This window comes from Oryzias latipes, chromosome 2, assembly GCF_053564925.1.
Source record: "Oryzias latipes strain Hd-rR chromosome 2, Olatipes_Hd-rR_3.1".
In the NCBI taxonomy this organism is placed as follows: domain Eukaryota; kingdom Metazoa; phylum Chordata; class Actinopteri; order Beloniformes; family Adrianichthyidae; genus Oryzias; species Oryzias latipes.
In genome coordinates, this window is record NC_136238.1 from 21308543 (window position 1) to 21323088 (window position 14546).

Genomic DNA, 14546 nt, shown 5'->3' on the forward strand with positions numbered 1-14546 from the left:
TCCAAATGTAAAACCTGTGAGGAGAAAAATTATGTTTATAAATCATGGACCAAGCAAGTAACATCTGTTTATGAAATGAAGAAAGTTTGATGGGCACTTTGTCGGGCTTGTATGAGCAGAGCAGTAAAAAGTCGAGGCCACCAACCTGGGAAAAAATATAATTGGGAATGAAGTTCCACAGAGAGTTCGGATTTTTCAAAAACTTTCTTATCCAATTAATTTTAAAAGTCATATTTAGGGTACTGAAATCTAGAAAGTTCAGACCCCCACTAGTGTAATCATTCATTAGAACAGATTTCCTTATATGATGAGTTCGGTTTTTCCAGACAAAGTCGCATAGCAGTTTATCAACAGTTTTGCTAACGATGTTACTGACATAAAGAGACTGAGCGGCATAAATGACTCTGGAGAGCCCTTCAGCCTTGGAGAGGAGAATTCGACCTTTAATGGAAAGGTCACGTAAGAGCCAGAGGTTAAACCTCTTTTTCATTTTATCAATAATTGGAAAAAAGTTAGCATTACCTCTATCATTTTCAGTTTTTGATATTATTATGCCAAGATACGTGACTGATGTCTTTACAGGAATATTAAAGAGTGAATCCGAATCACAAGATTTAATTGGGAGGAGTTCACATTTTTTCAGATTTAATGAAAGACCGGATGCTTTGGAAAAGGACTTAATTATATTTATTGCTAATGGAATTTGTGAGCTGTCTTTAAGAAAGAGAGTGGTATCATCGGCGAGCTGACTTACGACAATAGATCTAGCAGCGATGGAGATCCCTCGTAATGGACTGGATTTAATGTGGTCACAGAGAAGCTGAGCTACAAGAAGAAATAGATAAGGAGATATGGGACAACCCTGTCTAATCCCACGTTTTATATCAAACCTAGGTGATGAACCATGTTTCAGTTTAATGGAGCAGGTGGCATTGTTGTAAAGAGTTTTAATGACTTTGCAGAAGTAGTCACCAAAACCAAATTTTTGTAAGGAACGATACAGGAAGTTATGTTCTACTGTATCAAAGGCCTTAAAAAAGTCCAGAAATAGCATAAAAGAGTCATCCGCAATTAGATAAGAGTAATCGAGTATGTCCAAAACTAAACGAATGTTGTTTGTGATATGTCTGTTGGGTAAAAAACCTGATTGTGATTCATCTATTACTGAGTTAAGAACAGATTTAATTCTTTTAGCAAAAACTAAAGCTAAAATTTTATAATCATTATTAAGAAGACAGATGGGTCTCCAATTATCAATATAGAGTAAATCTTTGTGAGGTTTTGGGATCAGGGTAATAAGTCCTTGGGTCATACTCCAGGGTAGGGTGTCATTAGAAATACTTTCATTGTAAACTTCCAGTAAAAAGGGCGCCATCTGCTGGTAGAATAAAGTATAAAATTCAGAAGTTAATCCATCAGTTCCTGGAGATTTATTTGTTTTTAACATCTTGATGCAGTCACAGACTTCTCCAAGACTTACTGGATCATCACAAAGCTCTTTTTCAGAGTCTTTAATTGTTCTGGTACTGTTTAAAGAATTCAAAAAGATTTCAGCCTCTATTTCAGAATATTGTGATGAATACAGATTCTTATAAAATGATGAACAATAGTTGGAGATTATTTTAGCATCACTACAATTTATGTCATTAATTTTTAACTCGTTAATAGTGTTCATTTGTCCTTGATGCTTCTCCATTTTAAAAAAATAAGAGGAGTTTTGTTCTCCTTGCTCAAGCCATTGTTTTCTGGATCTAATAAAAGCTCCTTCTGCTTTTCTTTGATAAACTTGATCCAAGTCTTCCTGTAGTTTAATCATTTGTAGTTTCTGCTCATCTGACAAGCTGTCTGGAGGTTTTTGTGATAGTACTGAGATGCCTGTGATTAAGTCATGCTCTTGTTGCTTTCTTAGTTTAGCTAAGTTGCCACCAAATGTTCTTAAAAACTTGGCTGATTCATATTTAAACAACTCCCAATTAACTGAGAAAGAGTTCTCCAATTTGGCTTTATTAAAAAATGTTGAAAGAAGATCTTTAATTTTTATTTGCACTTCTGTAATTTTGAGCAGCGAGTTGTTTAATTTCCAATAATGAGATTTACTGACATTTTGTGAGGGACACATAACAATATCTATACGGACAGCTTGATGGTCACTTAGTGGACATGGTAATACACTGACTGAAATATCCTTATCTTGTAAATCACTAGAAATTAACCAAAAGTCTAATCGAGAAAGGGCTGTTCTAGATTTATTACTCCATGTAAAAGATGGTATATTAGGATGTTTGAGTCTCCAGATATCCACCAGTTTAAACTGTTCCATAAAAGATTTGAAAAATATATTTTTGCGATTATGATTCGAGGGTGGCCACCGATCAATTTGAGGGTTTAAAGTCATATTAAAATCTCCCCCCACAATAATTGCAGAGTTTGGAAATTTCTGAAGCCATTTTTTCAATGTACTCTCAATTATAAGAAATAGTTGTTTATTTTCTGTGTTCGAGTTGTAGCCGTATATATTGAAAATAATTACGATATTATTATTGTAATCAATAACTTGCCCAACAAAGTGCCCTTTAGCATCAGATTCTGTATGCAGAACATTCCCGTTATATTTATGTTTTAGGGTTAAAACTCCTGCTGATTTTTCAGAGTGATGAGAAAACCATAAATCGTTCCCCCACTGTGTTTTCCAGAAATTCACATCAGAACAAACAGAATGAGATTCCTGACAAAAGAAAAGATCTGCATTCAGCTGCTTAAGAAATAAAAATATAGCTTTTCGTTTGATATTACTTCTTAACCCCCTGGCGTTGAGGGAAACAATAGACAATGAAATATTTAGAACAATAAAAAATACTCTCAAATACTAAGAAAAGAAACGTATTCTCTGAGCTTAACCTGCACATTAGTGAATGTGTCAAACACAATAGCTCAACAATATTTTGTGAATACTGAAGGTATTCAAAACATTCCCGAAAGAGGAAAAACTGAACTAAGCCCACGTCAAAAGATTCTGGTTTTGTGTTTCCAAGTGGGCCTCAGTAAGTTAGAAGTTCAGTCAAAACCATTCTGTTTTAGTTTTAGTGAGTTGTCAACAATGTCAGAGTATCACATAATCACCAGTGACCTGATTACTTGACTTCTTGACCGTTGATGAAGGCTCTGCTGCCCACAAAGTAAGCTCGTTTTCCCTCCTCTCTGGCTTTTTGGATGAGGGGCCACACTTTCAGCCGGGCTTCTCTGACAGCTGTGGAAAGATCCTCGGCAAAGCGGAGCTTTTTCTCTCGAAGAAAGGAGCTGTTTTTAGCGGCTCTCCAGACTGCATCTCTGTAGGATCTTTGGGAGAACCGGATGATGATGGCTCTGGGGCGTGTGCTGCTGGGATTGGGTTTCCCAAGGCGATGTGTGACATCAATGGCAGAAAAAACCTGCTGCAAGTCTTCTACAATGATGCTCTGACATATCTCAGTGACCTTGGCTTTCACATCTTCATCAGGGCTTTCAGTGACACCAAAGAGTTTCAAGTTCCACCTCCTTGAATATGACTCCAGTTCCAGAACCTGGGCCTGAAGAGCTGCCACGGTTTTTTCTTCATTCTTCAAACGTTGGTCAACATCTTTCAAAGACTTTTGTGTGTCTTTTATTTCGTTGCATGCAAATTCTAAGCTTCTTCTTATCCCTTCAATCTTCAGTGTGTTTTCATCTATCTTCTTTGAGTTTTCATTAATTAGCCTTTCCAATGAATCTGCACGCATTTCCAATGAGTCGGCTCGCTTGTTTATCAGCTCAGATAAAACAGCAATGACTTCATTTGAATCAGAAGAGCTTTGTCCAGCTGCCAGCAAAGCTTTTTTTGCAGCTGGGGGCCTACTTGGAGTTTTAGGAAGAGGAGGGAAAGCTTCCATGTCCGAAGTTGGTGACGATTTGGCGTAGTCATGACACGTGGTGGTCTTCAGTACTGCAGCTTTTTCGCTTTTTTGCATTCTCTTTCTTTCTCGACTGAACATCAAGATAAAAAATAAAAAGATCCTTCTCTTCCAGAAAAACTTTGAGCTGTTTTCTTGGTCTTTTGGATGAAATAGATGTTATGTCTGATAACTTTTGCAGGAGCTCAGAAGGTACGTACCTACGCAGACGCCATCTTGGCCGTTTCCCCAAAAAAAGGAGTATTTCTGGACTTCAAGTTCCGCGTAATGATGTCAGAGCGCCATCTTGTTGTCTGCAGCCAGGTTCTTTGGCATTAGCAGGCTAGCAGCGTTAGCTTGTTAGCAGGCTAGCAGCGTTAGCTTGTGTTGAGAGGACGATTGTGTTTTGTTGGGACGTTTGTGAGGTTTTTGGACAGAAAGGACGATACGTGGTTCGTGTGGGAACTCTCAGCATTTTCCAAAGTGTCGTAAATGAGTGAAGAAGTGTTGAACGGAAAGACAACGTGGATTGCTGTGATTGTGAGACTAGCAGATGATCGATCGGAGCTGCAGTGAAGAGGACGGCGGTGTTTGTGGGAGTTGGAGCTGAAGATCGGAGCAGGAACCATGTCTTCGGAACCTCAGGAAGGTTCTGTCGGCGAACAGCTTTCTGCTGCTGAAGGAACCATGATCGTCCAGAACGAGGAGGAGCTCTGTCGTCAGCGCAGACTGCTGGATGTCAGCTGGAACCCGCAGCTCCAGCTTCACATAGCAGGTTTGTTCACTGCATCTTCCTGCAGACAAATAGATCCATGAACGTCTCATGTTTTTTCTGAGCTGCTATCTGGACCCAAACTGTTCAGCTGGTTCTAGCAACCTAAACAACAGAAAGCATGAAGGTGTGCTGTTGTGTGAGTGTCTAGGTATGTACGTATATGTTTGTTAGTCGATCAGAACAAACTGAAGCTCGATCAGATGACCAAAAATGCAGGGGAAAGCAGAGAAAGCCGCAGTGACGGATCTGGACCTGGCAGGAAGCCCCAGAGGAAGAGTGTCTGTGAAGTACGGAGCCCGTGTCCTGACATTAAAAAATTAAAATGGATCTCGTTCCCACAAATTAATATCTTGTTTGCACGAAATAATATCTCGTCCCCACAAGATAATGTTTCGTTCCCTCGAAATGATTAATTCGTACGATTGCAATAATTATTCACGTCATAAGTAATTCGAAAACACGGATATGCTCTCCGTCGGGCCGCAAAAGCCGCATTCAGCGGTAACTTCCATGTCTCTGTGGACATTGGTTCAAGTAAGGAAAAAGAAAAACAAGAATGATCAATTTCTTATTGTCTCAATGAATACAAGAAAAATATCATAAGATTTATGATACCTAAGCTTGCTGCTTTGCCATACGTTTCACCGGACACAGCTCCTAGTTCTGCCACGGAGCTCTTTTGCTTGTCATGCCGGCATTCGGGCAGCTAGCTGGCTGGTAGACAGACAGCCAGCTAATATTGTAGTTTAGGGTTGAATAGGAATAATAATATTTAGGACTTGTCTTTCATTAACATACTCTTTAGCAGTCAGTCGTTTTACATTCGAAGGCTAGTAGGCTACATGCTAACTAACTAGCCGATCATTTATCCTGTTATTTACGTCATAGATTTACAGCAGATACCTTCACATTTCTGTCTGTGTGCGTCTCATTACATTGCATTGAAGACACGGAGGATGTTTAGAGATCAGATTTATTTATTATAAAAACACAAAAGCATCGGTAATCACGTTCATGATCCTGGTACGCTCTCCGTCCATCTTGCTGCAAAAGACGCTTTCTGCCACTTCTTCCGTGTCTCTGTGAGCATTCAATAGGGGAAAAATTAAAAGCAAGAATGATCGATCTTTTATTGTCTCAATGAAAATCAGAAAAATGTCATAAGATTAGGCTGGCTGCTTCCCCTACCAGACTTAGCTTTTTGCTCCTAGCATCACATCCGAATGTGAGCAATATCCCAAGATGCATCACATACCAAAGATGAATTTCAAACAGCCAATTATTGGTCTGTTACAGGGAGACGGTGATTGGTCAAAATGCATCTGTATGTGTATGCGTGATGCATGACGGGATATTGCTGACATTGCTGTTTGTAATTCTAGGAGCTTGGAGCTAAGTACGGTAGGCGAAGCAGCCAGCCTAATCTTCTAATCTACTAGTATGATGATCACACTTACGTTTTCGTGAAATATCCAAGGCTTTCATACCTTGTCCGAGCCATTTAACTATTTCACGCTTTTCAGCAGCAGAAAGATCCTTTTATTTTTCCCATAATGCTTGAAAATGTTGGTTTGCTTCATATTGTGGTTTGCCTTCTTTAATAGTTTTCCTTCAATTGAACTTGGTCTCCCTTGGGGGTCCTGGCTCGTACCTGGGGTTGGGGCGGGGGGATGCCCATAACTCCTGGGTGGTGATGGGCTTCTTGTCTGGGGCTGTGGGCGCCCTTATTGGGTGTGGCCCTGCGTTGGGCTCTCCCGGCGCGGCGGGTGGGCCGCTCTCCTGGTTGGGCTGGCGCGGCGCTCTCTCTCCCACCCGTGCCTCCCTGCTCTCTGGCTCTGGGGAAATATTTCACACTAGTTGGTCTTAAGGCATAAGTATGCGTGTGTGAACACTATCGGTTTTGTGTACATGTTGATATGTGGACATTTTTTCAGCCAGCAGGTGTGTTAGAGTGAGGTTATTCTCCTAGAAAAAGTCTTTTGTCCCCACCCCATTTCAGTAGGAAAATACTTTTTTTTGTCTTTTGAATCCAAAAACCCTAATTTAACTGGTGACCCTAATAATATTTTTTTCCCCAGCTTTTAAGCATTAAAACTTTAACACCAGAGATGTCAACTTCGGCTTTTTCTCCTTGTTAATCTATGACTTTTTTCTCGCAAATTTACAAGATTTTAAGTCGTAAATTTATGAGATGAAAACTCGTAAATTTACGAGTTTTGGGTTTTTTTTCTACCTCCTCTGGCTCCTATATAATAACAACAAGAATTTTAAAAATCATTACAAATGAAAAATTAATCATGATTTGCATTTTCTCTAATAACACTGTCATTTACATCTAGGAGCTATTCAAAGTAGTTTGATAATTATTTCCATATTTTTTTCATTGATAAAACGTTCTGTCTTAAATTTACTCACCGATTGCAAGGTGCCTGTGTTTGAAACACTGAGGCCTCCATGTTTCTTATGACAATGGGACCATTATCTGTGGTGATGCACACCTGCCACTCTCCTTCAAGTTCCCAGCTTGCTAGCACATCGAGTAATCTGTGTGCTGTTTTCACTCGTATGCGACTCCAGGCAACACACTGTTTCCAGAAAACGTGTTTTAAATTCAAAGTCCGTAGTGAGAAAATGCACAATAAAACTCCAATCCAGTTCAGTTGTGCGGCTTGACCACAAGTCGGTGGTACTTGTGGAAAGTCCGGCTTGGCTGATTTCAGACGTAACTGTCCTGTGGCACGTTTTTTACATTTGTGGAATGGTGACTTGTGAAAAGTAATTTCGTGATGGGATTTGATATCTCCAGTCCATTTGTGACCCTGTCAGCTCACTGTATTTATGGGCATCATGTCCTTTGCCAAAAAATGTGAAACAGCCTTTGTTATTTGTTTGTACAAAGTTTTGGCAGAGAGAAAACAAAAAAGCTTTTTCAAAAATGCATTGGATAAACAGACCAACATTTTTCACTGCACCTAAAACAATTTTTGTTTCCTCTTTTGGTCCACAACAGTAGATCGTTCTTTTTTCAATTTGTGCTATGGAAAAAGTTGGGTGCATCTAACTTTCATGCTTGTTCACTTTAGAAAAAAAGTTATGCAACCAGTGAAAAGATTTAGTCTAAAGTCCTGGTGACAGCATTTCTCAGTCAAACACATCACTGTAACAATGTTACAGAAAATAAATGTTATATGTGTGCCAAGCATAATGAATAAAATCATCATCACTAATGGTAACATTTACAGCTTTCCGTATGAGTAATATGTTTGTTTTCTGTTTGCGTCAATGTTAGCTTTGCTTAGCTTACCGACACGACGATCCCTCTTCTTAGTTATCATTCTCAGTCACAATGTAGTTCCTCTTCAGATTCAATTTCATTCAGTTTTACTTATATAGCCCAATATTACAACAATAGTGATCTCAGTGGGCTTGATTCTGGTAATTGCATCATTAACATGAAATCATAAAGAACATGAAGTCATAGAATTCAATAGGTAATGGCAAAACTAAACAGTCTAGGCCAAACTGGGCATTCCTGCTCTTATACCCTCCTTCTCAGAAAGGAAAAAATAAAATAAAATAAAAATGGATTTTAGGAAAAAAACCTCAGGGGTATTCACATGAAGGAGGGATCCTCCCCCAGGATGGACAGGCGATGTACCAGAACTCTTAAAGAAGAATTAGCTTATCTATCTCTGCAACTACGTGTTTAAATAGTCCAGCAGATGGGCTTCATCCAGATGAGTTTTGGACAAGCTGGGGGTGCGAGACGAGACAGAGGTAGGGGCCACAACCAAGTTCAGGAGCATGAGCACAGACGAGCCAGAGACCAGGTCCACAGCCAAGTACAGGAGCACGGACGAGCCAACTGGAATCTAGAATCACTCGAACTCCCCAGAAAGGATTGGGAAAGAGGGATGATGAATGAATCACACTGCACCAAGCAGAGGCATGGAGAACTGAATGATAAATAAATCATCAAGAATGGAGGAGAGGAGAAGCATATGAGAGTAGAGAACAGAACCCCAGTGCACCACACTTACCACAGTTTTAAAATTCTAGCAGCCCACTAACAACTTGTTAATCGTAAGTTCGTAAGTTAAATATTCTCTGATTACTAGTTAGCCTGGCAATAAGCCTGTCCAAAAAGGAATGTTTTAAGCCTAAATTGTCTAGCCTAAAAACCCGGCTAGCTGGCTTAGCTTCCACTGCACGGAGCTGCGCTTCTAATTGCTCTAGCCTGGCCTCCAAGTCTAAAATAAAAATAGACGTAACACACCTACCACTATCCTTACTAAAGGAGGCAGGATCCTCACTGAACATATGGCACATGAGGCAGAAAAGAGGGGGGGAGCAGAGGAGGTAGAAGCTATGCTTAGTGCTAAGCTAAGGCTAGCTGTGTTTAGCTAAGTAGAAGCAGTTACATTGCAAGCTTAGCGTAGCGTGGACAGCAATCAGTTAACACAGTAGTGTATTCACTAGTATACTGAAGATGCCACTTAAAGAATGTGAATGTGAATATTAAACTAGATAACACTTAAGTTAGGAAATAGCAGTCAGGCTAATACCATACAGTGGCAAACAAACAATGGCTACGTTCACACTGCAGGGCTTAATGCCCAATTCCGATTTTTGGAAAAAATCCGAATTGTTTGCTAGACCGTTTACATTTCCAAGTAAATCCGAACTTTTGTGATCTCCAGTGTGACCGTGACACGACCCAAACGAGACCCGCATGCGCAGAAGCCAGAAGAATACTCAACGGTGAACGACGTCACTTGTTGTTTGCGGAGCCAACGTTAACAATGGATGTCAACAACAGTGTTGTCAAAAGCGGAGCTCTTTTTGTAATATTAAATTTATTTTCACGAAGGAGCAGCACAATTACAATCTCTTCATTTTAAGAAGGCATTGGAGTCGGGATCGTCTGTACCCACTGTAGTGGAAGAGAAATGTGTATGTGTTGGGGCCGCGCCCCCGCGTGTGTGTGTGTGTGCAAGCGCGTGCCACGATAGAGAATAGGGGGGGGGCAGTGTGGGCGCGCATTCATGTTGTGTGTTACGGAGGACGGTAATAAAAGAAGGTTTCCCCCAAAATAAATGCTATGGACTCTTTATTAACCCGTTCTGGAGAATCTAAGGATCAGAACAGGGAGGAGGAGGAGGATCGCCTCGGGTCCCCCGCGCTTGAGCACGGTCAAAGGGGAGAAAGAAAAAAAAGTTATCGCGGGAAAGGTTCAACACCACGCTCTGCTATTTAGCTGGAATTCTTTTCAAAAACCGCCCAGTTGCGATAAGAGCCCTGGAGTTTGGCTTGAAAAGAGCGATCAGCCCAAATATTAATCCAATCAGTGACCTCGCTTCCCTTCCACTGACTGGTCTCAGCAGCATCGTCCACCATGGTTGATGTTTACGTTCTCGTTCCCGCCTACTTCAACGCAAAATGATGACGATTGTTGCGTGTCGATGACATATAGTTCGGAATCAAGTCGCCTGGCCGGTCAGACGGCGGTCGCAATTGAAAAGAACGGCTACAATTCGGAATCAGGACGGCAAACCCACGGGGCTTGGGTCGCAATTGAAAAGATCGGATCTGTGTCATTCAGACTGTCATGAAAAGATCGGAATTGGGCCGCTTAGGGGCAAAAAATTCGGAATTGGGTCGTTTCAGCCTGCAGTGTGAACGTAGCCAATGATCAAACACTGGATTACGCTCACCCAGAATTGACATCACAGGAACCACTGGGCATTGCTGTGGTTCTACCATGGTACGCAAGTTTTGCCCTGCAAATAGTACATTGGACACTTAATTCTTTTTTTTTTTAAATGTTCCCTCACTTTTGAGCTACATGGGCCTGTTATCGTCATGGAATCAGAGTATTCCAATAACTTCCTGTGACCACATGGCTTTCTAATGGCCAAATGGTCATTAGAAAGCACCCGCCATATTTTTGAGATAAAAACAATGTCTTATGGGGGGAAAAACAGACAACTATTAAAGTAGTTGTCAACTATTTTAATAGTCGACATAATTGTGACTAGTCAACTAATCGTAACAGTATTAACATATTGACTAACAATAATTTATTCTGTTAATCAACCATGTTGACTAACAGAAACAAATATCAGGAGGGAATTCCTTACCATATAATAACTTTCAGATTGTCAATGACATACGGTGTAACACCCACATGTGTGAGAGTGTAATGGTCCCTCATCCAGCTTTGTATCAATGCTTGTTGACCCAAACCAGCACCACAGGGACATCCTGTGGCTCAGATGTGGTCACACCTCATGGCGTAGCCAGAGGTATATACAAATACCTTTTAAAGTATTTTTTGTCTTTTTGTCCTTGCAGTCCTCCCCCAGCATTATGCAAGTGAAGAGGAGGATCTTTGCAACCAGCAGAGGAATTTAAGAGTGGAACAAGTGGGATATGAGCCTCCACAAATTAAAGAGCAACAAAAGAAACCTGATTCTATACAAATTAAAGAGGAACAGGGAGAACCAGACCCTCGACAGATTAAAGAAGAACAGGAAGAACAAAAACCTCTACAATTTGAAGAGGAACAGGGAGAACCAGAACCTCCGCAGATTAAAGAAGAGCAGGAGGAAAGGGAACTTGCACAGATTGAGGAACTGGGGGAACCAGAACCTCCACAGATTGAAGAAGAGAAACGGGAACAACCAGGACCTCTACTGACAAAAGAGGAGCAGAAAGGGCTCTGCATCAGTCAAGATGAAGATCAGCTTGATCTAAAGCAGGAGACTGATACCTTGATGGAGATTCATACTTATGAGGAAGATGAGAACAGTGAAGCAGATCTAAACAGTCAGCAGAGCTTTAATGTAACTGATAGTCAGGATGAAGAAGGAAACCAACATGAAGAATCAACATCAACTACAGATGAAGAGACAGACCCACAGAACAGAGATCAGAGGAAGAGAAGAGACAGAAGTTATGTCCAAAGTGTGGACAGCTCTCACATGTCAGCAAGTCAGTTGGACTCTGACGTTAGAAAAAGCTTCAAGAAGGCAACTTTGGTAAAGAAACGGAAACAATCTTTAAACGACAAGAGACTATCGTCTGTAGGGTCTGGTGAAAGCTCAAGAACTGTTAGTAATCTCTTTGTCTATACGGAAAATGAATCTGATGACAGACTTTATGTCTCTACAGAAAGTGGTAAAAATGACTCGTCTAAGTTCCGAACTCACACAGATGAGAGGCTTTTTTCTTGTAAAGAATGTGCAAAAGTTTTTAGTACTGTATCTAATCTCAAAACACACATGAGAACTCACACAGGAGAAAAGCCTTTTTCTTGTAATGAATGTAAAAAAGATTTTAGTACTATATCGAATCTCAAAACACACATGAGAACTCATACAGGAGAGAAGCCCTTTTCTTGTAAAGAATGTGAAAAAGGCTTTAGTACTATATCTAATCTCAAAACACACATGAGAACTCATACAGGAGAAAAGCCCTTTTCTTGTACAGAATGTGCTAAACGTTTTAGTACTGTATCTGATCTCAAAAGACACTTGAGGACTCACATAGGAGAGAAGCCTTTTTTGTGTAAAGAATGTGAAACAAGTTTTAGTGATCTATCTCATCTTACAAGACACATGAGAACTCACACAGGAGAGAAGCCTTTTTTGTGTAAAGTATGTGATAAAAGTTTTAGTTGTGTATCTTATCTTAAAGCACACATGAAAACTCACACAAAAGAGAAGCCTTTTTTGTGTAAAGAATGTGATGCGAGTTTTAATCGAATATCTAACCTCAAAACACACATGAGAACTCATACAGGAGAGGAACATTTTTTTTGTAAAGAATGTGATACAACTTTTAGTCAGATATGTAGTCTCAAAAGACACATTAGAATCCATACAGGAGAGAAGCCCCTTTCTTGTAAAATATGTAAAAAAAGGTTTAGAGATGTATCTAGTCTGAAAAGACACATGAGAACTCACACAAGAGAGAAGCCTTTCTAGACAAGAATATAATTAAGCATTAGGTGAAAAAAGTAAATATATAATGTAGAAAACTCCATAGTGCCCACGCTAATCTAATTAATGCCTAACTTTAGCCAAGACCCTACTGAGCCTTTGAATTGCCACTTAGTCTCAGTCAGTAGAATAAAATAGATTCTAAAGCACTTAACACAGCTGTCAACTGACAAGTTCTCTGGAGATTCTTTTATTTTCCAGCAGTACTTGGATTAGTCCCATTTTCCTAAAGGTACATAAATGTGCTTAAACCTAAACATCAGTTACTGTGTTTGATCAACTAACAATGTCTCCTGACCTGAATGAAATAAATAAATAAAACATGAACTGTGAAGAGGAAGATGAGACCCCAAACCCAACAATGAAGATGACCTGAAGCTATCAAGCAACCTGAGCATGAACACAGAGCCACAGGCTAAAGGGTCTCCATATCACATAGATGCATTCATTCAATTCAAAGGAGTAAGAAGTGATTATTGAATGCATAGAAAAGAACAGTTTGCTGAAATCTGACTTAAGTGTTGATTACATCCTTTTTTATTCTTCTGATATTCACATTTCTAAGACACTATTTTTTGGGTTTCATCAACCTTAAGCCACTCTGATCACATTGTTCAAAAGAAAGGATTGATACATTACATTTTGTAACGATTCTGTACATAACATCATGAGTTTCTCTTTTAGAATTGATCAACCAAAAATATATAACCTGATCTTGAAATATATTATTTTAATTTAGATATACCTCTACATGGAATTGTTGTTTTAAATTATGATGAAGAAATTTTGATTATTTTCATTTTTACTTCAGACAAGATTTAGTTTATTGTTGTTGTTTATACTGAGTCTGCGTCATGACAACACTAGAATTATTTTAACTCATCTCTAATTCTAACACTATGTAATTTGTGAACATTTAAATGTTGTTTTAAATATAAAATAATTGCTGTTTATATTTTGTTGAATCATATTGGCAAATAACAGTTTTGTAAAGAAAAGATTTGGTGTAAATGTAAAGAGGTGGATAAAGAACCAGACTGGTGTTTCTGTCTTGTGTTCATGTGATTCATGTTTTCTAGTAGAGATTAGAACTGTTTATCTGTTCTTTTTAGTCCTCAGTGTTCTGTCCCAATTTTTACTGTGAAGAATAAAGTGGACGTGAACATCAGTCAGAAGTGTGGAGTCTTTCCCACAGTGTGGGTTTCTGCTGTTTGTTGGTTCTCTGCAGGTTCCAAAGATGGATTCCTTAAGTCCAGTTCTGACTGCTTAACTCAGGACTGTGGTGAGATCACAGAGCTCCATCAGAAGCTCTGAAAGGAGACTGAAGCAAACACACTGCTTCTCTGTGGTTCTCTCATCAGTCTGAGGGCAGCAGTAAGGTCCAGCACAACTCTGTTGGTTAAAAAGAAAAAATTATCCTCACAAAAAATGTTCAAACAACTTTATTTGGCCACAGCCATTTCAGACAAACAGAATAGCACAGCCCTGTATCTTATTCTCCTCATTATGCTCCCCCTAGCCCCCCATAGTGTGTGAAGCAAATGTAAGAGAGTTGGTAACCAATGAGTTTTATAGGCTAGAGTTGCTGCGCCACAAGTTACATATGCACAGTTGGACGCTAGAAAGTGCAAGATGCCTGCTCACTGCTGTGTTTCAATTGCGTAAACTGAGCTGGAAAAACAACAATGTGACTTTTCACAAATAAATTGTTACTGTCAGCTAATAAAGGAGAGCATATAGAAAACATATCAGGAAGATCAGAGTGAGTTTCCCTCCAGGATAGTGAACATTCAGGCTAATCTTGTAGTGATGATGGCAATGTCAACATGTGAACCAAGTCTATATAAAGTAAATGGTAGCATT

The 14546-nt window shown here is 39.6% G+C and overlaps 1 protein-coding gene across 2 annotated transcripts in view; it reads left to right on the forward strand.

Annotated features, from left to right (window-relative positions):
* LOC105355409 (uncharacterized) overlaps nt 1-13851 on the forward strand; it is a 37413-nt gene extending 23562 nt beyond the window's left edge. The window contains exons 1-2 of one of the 2 annotated variants that reach the window (XM_020709966.3): nt 4164-4680; nt 11035-13851. In XM_020709966.3, the coding sequence (XP_020565625.2) occupies nt 4533-4680; nt 11035-12668 (1782 nt within the window). In that variant the 5' untranslated portion in view covers nt 4164-4532 and the 3' untranslated portion in view covers nt 12669-13851. Of the gene's footprint in view, nt 1-4163; nt 4681-11034 lie in introns of those variants that run through there. The other variant, XM_078936656.1, reaches the window with a different exon arrangement.
* The last annotated feature ends 695 nt before the right edge of the window (nt 13852-14546 follow it).